At 35.7% G+C, this 8,037-nt stretch overlaps 1 protein-coding gene across 1 annotated transcript in view; it reads left to right on the top strand.

The window, feature by feature from the left end:
- The window catches only part of Rsbn1 (round spermatid basic protein 1), a 47,576-nt gene extending 41,487 nt beyond the window's left edge, over positions 1–6,089 (top strand). Inside the window, 2 exon segments of the mRNA XM_033758256.1 lie at positions 682–790; positions 1,523–6,089. Coding sequence (XP_033614147.1) covers positions 682–790; positions 1,523–1,999 — 586 coding nt within the window. The 3' untranslated portion in view covers positions 2,000–6,089.
- Positions 6,090–8,037: the final 1,948 nt, after the last annotated feature.

Below are 8,037 nucleotides of genomic sequence, written 5' to 3'. Positions count from 1 at the left end.
TATATAAAATAGAGAGAGAGAGAGAGAGAGAGAGAGAGAATGAGTGTACAACATTTTGTCCATTTATGGACACTTAGTTGCTTCCACCTTTTGTCTGTTGTGAGCCAATAGCTCATGTCCCTGCTTTCGGTTTTTTAAGGTATATATCCAGAAGTGGTATTATTGGATCATATGGTAATTCTGTTTTCAATGTCTTGAGGAACTGCTTTCCATATGGCTGCACCAACCATGTTACATTCAATTGGAACCCAATTTTAATAAAGCTCAGGACATAGAGGTAGAAATTGTTGGGAAAACTGCAAATGTTATCTTGTTTAGAATAAAACTTTTTTCTAGCCATTTTTTTTTTAAATTTTGCAGAGCTAATTTGATTTTGTTTGTTTGTTTGTTTTTGGTATTGGGGATCAAACTCGGGTCCTTGCGCTTGTGAGGCAGGCCACTGAACCGCTGAGCTAAATCCCCAGCCCGCTAATTTGATTTTTATGTTTCCTTTAAAAGTAGTTTTACTGGTTTGTTTCTATTTTTTGGAAATTAATTAAAGTATCAAGTGTATACTTTGTCCTTAGAAGATACATATTCTGCTTGTTTGCTAGTAGGATTTCCAGGAAATGAAGAACTGAAATTTGTCATCATTTTATATAGTGAATTCTTGGTCCTATAACTTAATTTTGTTAATATTAGGAGTGACCAACCTCGCATAACCAAAGATGTGATTTGTTTTCATGCTGAGGATTTTGCTGATGTTGTACAGAGACTTCAATTAGACCTTCATGAACCTCCTGTTTCCCAGGTAATGATTCTTGCTTTTTAATTAACCTTTGTATTAGATATTAGAAATGTGTCTGTAACCATTTTATTTTGCATTTTATCTTATAACTGGATACATGATTATTGAATGTAATTTTATTTTTATTAAAGGCTGTATGAATGTAGAATGTCAGAAATCATTAAAACAGAGCTCAGGCAGAATGCTTGACATTCCTTTAATCTATGGGATGCCAGGTGGGCCTCGGATAGTCAAGAAGGTTCAGGGTTGCTCAGGTCTGGCCATGAGCAGTCTTACGTGTTAACCTCATTGTGCTGTGGGCCCTCATCTGCATAAATTTGAGATTGTGAAGGAGAAGATAAAATATTGTCATTGCATGTGCCAAAGAATAATATTTAGTTTCACTTCTAGGTATTTATTTAAGTGATCTGTAGGTCATCTGACTTTCTACCCTGTCCTTTGTTTTGACTAGCAAGGAAAATATGAAGAATGTTTCCCAACAGAACACTTTAGAAAGTTATGTAATTTTGGGCCAAGGATTTAGCTCAGTGGTTCCGTGGCCTGCCTTTCAAGAGCAAGGACCCGAGTTCAATCCCCAGTACCAAAAAAAAAAAAGAAAGTTATGTCATTTAGTACTGCTTGATTTTGATTGTTATAATACATTTTATCCCTACTGTAGTCCTGTGCTAATTATAATATTTTGACTAAATTATTATATATTTTAAAGTCTTATGTACCTTTTTGCCTTTTCTTTAGTGTGTACAGTGGGTGGATGAAGCTAAACTAAACCAAATGAGGCGAGAAGGCATTCGTTATGCTAGAATTCAGCTATGTGACAATGATATCTACTTCATCCCTAGAAATGTTATTCATCAGTTCAAAACAGTGTCAGCAGTGTGCAGCTTAGCCTGGCACATAAGACTTAAACAGTACCATCCTGTTGTGGAAGCAACTCAGAACACAGAAAGCAATTCTAACATGGATTGTGATTTAACTGGAAAGCAAGAATTAGAAGTTGACTCGCAATGTGTGAGGGTAAAAACTGAATCTGAGGACACATGCACAGAGATACAGCTTTTGACAACTGCTTCGTCGTCCTTCTCACCTTCATCAGAACTTCAGCATCTTCAGCAAGATCAGAAGACTCAGCCTATTCCAGTTTTGAAGGTGGAAAATAGACTGGACTCAGGCCAGCAACACAGTCTGCAGGAACATACTAGTGCTCCTGTGTGATGTGTACATATTCAATCAAACACATTTTTTAACTTTTTAAAATTTTGATGTGAAGTTATAGTTTTATAACTGGCTTAAGTTAAGTTTTATTGGAGAAATCTTGCCTATAATTCTATAAAGAGAAATGACATTCCACAAATGTCAAGCATATCTTTTTTACACAGATTATGCAAAATTAAGAGTTGTATCTTATCCCGTTAGTACAGTATGTAATAGTGGGTCTGCTGCTACTTTTTGTTTTAAGGTGTGAGGTAACAATTCAATCTCTTCTTCAAATCAAAATGAGAATTCTCTGGAATAACAGATTCTTATTTGTTAAATCATCTACTTTTAAAAATTTTATTTTGCCTTGTCTCTTGCCCTATTTGCTATTTATGATGGAAGTCAGATTTAATGGTTTAGTTTTTGTGTCTTGATGGCACACACTCAGTTTCCACAGTAAAACATAGCATAGATTGCAGGAAAGAGTTCTGCATCTTGTACATGGGCAAGTAAGTTATTCAGTCTAGCCATAAGGAACAAGTAGTTTCTAAGGAAAATTCAGCGTCTCTCTGGTTTCTTAACAAAAGAGAAAGCACAGCACTTTCTGATCCAAATGTCTTTTTTTTTTTTTTTTTTTTTTTTTTTTTTTTTTTTTTTTTTTTTGGTATCTGTTATTTAATGCCCAGCGGATATTTCAATTAGAAAAATCTAAAGCTCATTAGTCCTTGGTCACTCATTATCCATTGTTCATTAATCTCTTGAAAAATACATGGTAACTATGGAAGATATTTTGGGTAAAAGAGATAATGTTGACATAAATAATACTCTATTGTTCTGCTTCCTAGCATTCTCACATTTCATGTGGATACTTTTGTTTTCTAAATTGATCACAGTTATCAAATTTAAGAGAATGATACCAATCTTCCTGATGAGGCTGCCATATTTTGGGCATCATAGTGAAGAAAAACATTCTCGTGACTTGGCATCAACCTATTCATGATAAATGTCTATTTTTGAGACACCTCACAGTTTTAACGTGAATAACTGAGTTTATGTACTGTTACTCTGTGTTGCTATTTTCTAATAAAGAATACAGCACTACTAGACTTCATCCTAGAGTTTTGGGTAGCCTAAAACTTAGTGCCTGAGTATTTAAATTTTTTTCTCTTTTCAGACAGGCATAGTACATACAGCTAGTGTGATGTTAACTTTCTGTTATTTTAGAATGTTAATGTGATATACATACTTTCTCAGTAATACAGTAGGCCTTTTGTTTATTAAAGGAAGAGTACTCCCCACACCTAAGACCGGATTCTTGTATCTACCTGGTTACAGTGCAATTTGAAGTTTTGTTTTTTTGGTTGATGAAATTTGAAATATTTACATTAACATAGGCAAAAAAAAAAAAAAAAAAGATGCTGCTTTACTGTCTGTCACCATGGAATCTTAGCTGCATCTTTTGAAATATCAAATATGAATTTTCTCTAAAATATTCTGAAATAGTTAAATCTTATATAAATATTACTTTGTGCAATATTGTGTAGTTAAATGGATATTAGCAAAGTATAGCGGTCACTGTGTAAATTGATAGAAAAGTAACCATCAGCAAATACTACAGTGATTAGTTAGAATCTGTATTATTCCTTATATATATGTATATGTATGTATTCTCTGTTAAAAAGGATGAAGACACATAGGGAAACATTTCAATGTAAACCATTTATGGATTGGAAGTAATGTTGGTTTTAGTTATCTTTGTAAATAGGTAATTAGAATGGTATGAAAGGTAATGTGATTATTGCAAGGGTGTTTTAAAATCCTGTGTATAAATTCTTGGATAAATTCTAGTTTATCAAGACTAGTTTTTAAGGGACCTTTGAGGGTATTTCTTATTTTGTGGGGGAAGGGGGTTAATCACAAAGTGTATGGGTTTGGGTTATTTCTTATTTTTATTTTTCTGTCCAGAAGAATTTCATAGAGCTTTACCAGGCTGTGCAAAGTAAAATTCTTCTCAGGCAACATTTGCTTTTTAAAATAATCATGAAGAGCAACGTTGTTAAAGCAAAAAATTTTTATTTTGTTTTTCTCGTCTTCCAAGATCCGATTTCCCCATCTCCCACTTGCCATCCAGCAGATGCCATCTGTCATCTAAGCTGGTCATTACTAGTAAACAAGGAGACTGTCTCCTGACAGCCAGCACTGTGTATAATCACTCAGGAACCAGCGGATCTGCAAAGACTTACAATCAAAAGCAAATCCCCGTTTTCCTTTTATAAAACATTCTACCCTCACCTCCAATATAAATGCATTAAAAATATAAAAAGTGTTTAAAACCATGTACTAATAAATTCATTGTATGTTAGAATTGCAATAGAATGGAGAGAAATATTTAGCTAGTAATGTATCTGGAAACTCAATGTCCTATGTGAGTATTAGATTTTGATAGCATGCTTTAAAGACTGATGAATATAAAAGCAGAAGTTTTTAATTTGCTGCTTTCAAAATTGTATCCTAGTTTAGTGATACAAATGATTGCAACTTTTCTAAATCACTAAATTATTTGGTTTGGTGGAGTGAGGCATGGAGCAATCTGGCGTCTTCTGATTTGTAAAGTTGTGATGGCAGTGAAATTGTAACTGAAATTTAAGCAGATCTTCCTTTTTGGTATATTATCTGTTGTGCCAACTCTTGAGATTACTTGCAGAATGTGGGCTATAAGCTTTATGGAGAAATGTGGAGAAGAGGGAATTTTTAAAATGTGCTTACGGAAAGGATCTAATAAATGAATATTCCTAATAGTAAATAGAATGAATTTATGGTAGCCATTAAAAAGGATAAAAGTCTTCCCCCTGCCTCAAAAGTCATTCTATAATTACCAAACTAATGCTAGAGTAAGATTATGATTCCAAGAGATATCTCAAATTCAGACAGCAATAATAAAAACCTACATATTCCCTCCTCCAAACTTAAAAACTTAAAAATAAATTCCTAAGCTTAACTGTACTTTTAATTTGCTTATTCTGTACTTAAAATTTGTTTAACTGGTACATTATTTTTAGCTAAAGACTTAGAAGTGCCCTGTCCCCTCAGAGACAGTTGGACTACTGCAAGCTCTTGTAGGGAGAAAATCAGCTTATTAAATAAAGTTTTTATTAAACCTTGGAAAAGATGTCTTGCATCATCAGTCTTAGTAGGCATAAAGGTCATTATGAGTGGAGAAACTTTTGCTTATTTGCCTTTCCCTATATAAGTATTATTGTCTCAAAGCTAATATAGGAACAAGACTCCAAAATCTATGAAAATATACTCTTAGTGAATATATCATTAATATTAACCCGTTATATTTTCATCTGTATTAGCCATTAAAAAGTTATTTGTATTTATACCTTTAGGAAGATTGTATCTTTTTAATGTTTCATCACTACTACAGGTTTTTAAACAAGAACCTTTCAGTAGCACATGCCAGAGATTCACATTTTTGTTAAATTTTGTTTTTAAAACAGGTTTTAGCTGTTTATTGGTCATGGAAGTAAAGGAAATCACAATACGTGTTTTTCCTAAGCGCATAAAAGAATTCATCCTCATCCTGAAAGTTTGTTGCTCTGAAAGCAAGTATCTCTCCAAACATATGGCCTTCCATTTTCTTCATAAATTTTTTAGGATCCACTTGTGCATGTAGTTGAGACCACTGTCTCTTAAAATATAGCACTTTTCAATTTTCTCTAAAGAAATATGTACTGCTTCTATCACATGTTGTAAATTTTCATGTAATAGTGTTTTCTCTGACTAAACTCCATTTTGATTGGCAGCTAAGAATTTTTTTCCTGTGGCTTTAATTTATCTAAGAGGTCTTTGCATATAGATGAAATGTATTATTTGCCTGGCGGACTATTTGCGTTGTGTGGCCTTAGTTTGTTTATTGACATTAACAAGTGTTTTAAAAAAGTTTTTAATGAATAGTCTTAAATCCAAATTTGTGTGAATAATAATCCTTTTAACACAGTGCTTTTTTGTAGCTGTCTAAGTGTGTTAAATTGTTAAGCTATTTCTTTGTAAAATAGGACAATGGAATGCATAGAGGTTTTTTTCCCTGTAAAGTATTTTTTTAATAAACAGAGTCTGATTTGTCCTTTACTAATGTTTCATTACAAAATGAATAGCACGTGTGAATTCTAGATACCAAAAACCTGTTTTCTTCTTACGTTCTCTATCCCATCATTAAAAAAAAATTTTTTTTTTAAATCTTAGACTTTCTCAAAGAAATGGTCATGGATGGAGGGAGGGAGGGAAGATCCATCTATGTTGAGATGCAGCTAGTTTTGGGAAAGAAGAAACTGCCTTGTGGCAGTTATGCTTCTTGCTGTTTGAATTGGTTTATCTGTACTTACAATATTAATTTTTTTATTTTGGTGATGTAGATATTCTTGAAAAATGTACAGAGTTAATAATGAAAGTGGTGTGTATACTTTTCAGATGTCTATATATTGTGCGACCCAATATTTTGGTAGTACCGTGGATTTGAACGTAGTGGCACTCAGTAATCTAAGCTACATCCGCAGAGCTACAAAGTAGTATCTTTTTGAGATGGGGTCATGCTAAATTGCCCAGTCTGGCCTTAAACTTGCAATCCTTCTACCTCAGCCTCTAGCGGCTGGGGTTACAGGCATGTGCCTAACAAAATGGATTTTTTTCCTCTCATCAGTTTTTGTTTAGTAGAAAGATAATACACAATACTGGTGAGAAAGCAGGCTTGTTAGATTGAATACATTGCTTAAAAATACAATTTATTAGGAGGAGCAGGGATTCGAGTGCAGTTCTGGCTTTGAAGCCTCCTTGCCTTACACAGTGGCAGCCTTAGCCCTGAAAAATTTTTAAGAAGGCTCCTAAAAATGGTGTTTCTTTCCATTATTTCCCAGCACCATTTACTTAACAAGTTCCTCCACAAAGCCCTCCCACCCCCCAAAAAACCTCCGTGATAACAATAAAGTAAAATGGTTTTGCTAGTAATGTAATTTAGATCTTAAAGCAAGTTGTTTTTTGTTTTTGGTACTGGGGATCAAACTCGGGTCCTTGCGCTTAGGAGGCAGGTGGCAGCACCACTGAGCTAAATTTCCAGCCCAAGTCAACTATCTTGAAAGGTTTTTTATTCATCATTTCAGATGGCTATGACTTGAAACCCAGCAGAATTGTAATGCTCATGAAGGGAAAAGCTATCAGCCGGCAAGAGCAGTAGGAAACCACCGCCAATGTGGGTGAAATAAGTTCAGAGTTACTTTTATTATAATTTTCCTCGTCGGTATAATGATTGTTGAATGTGTGTAAAATGTTTAACACCAAGTCTCCTAGGCTTCCTCAAGTGGTAGTTATTAATCTGTAATTAGCTTTACCTGACCCAGATGCTCCACGCTGTGAGCAAGCTAAGAGTACACCTTCAAATAAAATGAAGAAAAAAAAAGGCCCTCAGGATTAGTGGCAGGTGAGAAAAATCGAATTGGGAAGAGGAGGAAGAAAACAGTGTGGAAACTTTAACATCGTTAACATTCATTTGAGGGTTGCAACCGTTTTCCCCAAGACCTCCACGGCCTGCTTGAATTTTTAAATTCCTCCGGCCACCTTGCCTTATTATAATTTGGGAAAAGCGATCAGTGACAGACCAAGCTCTGTCCCTCCTCCTCCTCCTTTACAACCCTTGAAATCCATAAAGCTCAAGTCCCAAAGCTGCCTGGGGCGGAGAGGGAGTCACTAATTTGCAGCCCGCCAGGCCCTGCGTTTCGCCGCAGTCGTTCACGGAACCAGCAGAGAACCTGGGTGCAAGCCGGGCAGGCCCCACTCCGAGACCCACGGGGCCGCAGCCCGCTGGGCAAGACCAGTATACAGTAACGAGACAAAGTGCTACGAGGACGCGAACCAGAGCTCGCTGGCTGGGAAAGTCGTTTCTGAGGAAGTGGTTTTTCAGCGGGACCAAAGGTGCCCTGGGGAAGCGGTCCAGGCCGCAGACAGCAGCGCGGCGCCGCAGCCCTGCGTTCCGGAGCCGGGACCGGGCAGGCAGGGAAGGC

Source organism: Fukomys damarensis, unplaced genomic scaffold (genome assembly GCF_012274545.1).
Source record: "Fukomys damarensis isolate Sample0158 unplaced genomic scaffold, DMR_v1.0_HiC HiC_scaffold_33, whole genome shotgun sequence".
Classification (NCBI taxonomy): domain Eukaryota; kingdom Metazoa; phylum Chordata; class Mammalia; order Rodentia; family Bathyergidae; genus Fukomys; species Fukomys damarensis.
The sequence above is the reverse complement of the archived record's forward strand: the minus strand, read 5'-3'. Positions and strand labels throughout refer to the sequence as shown.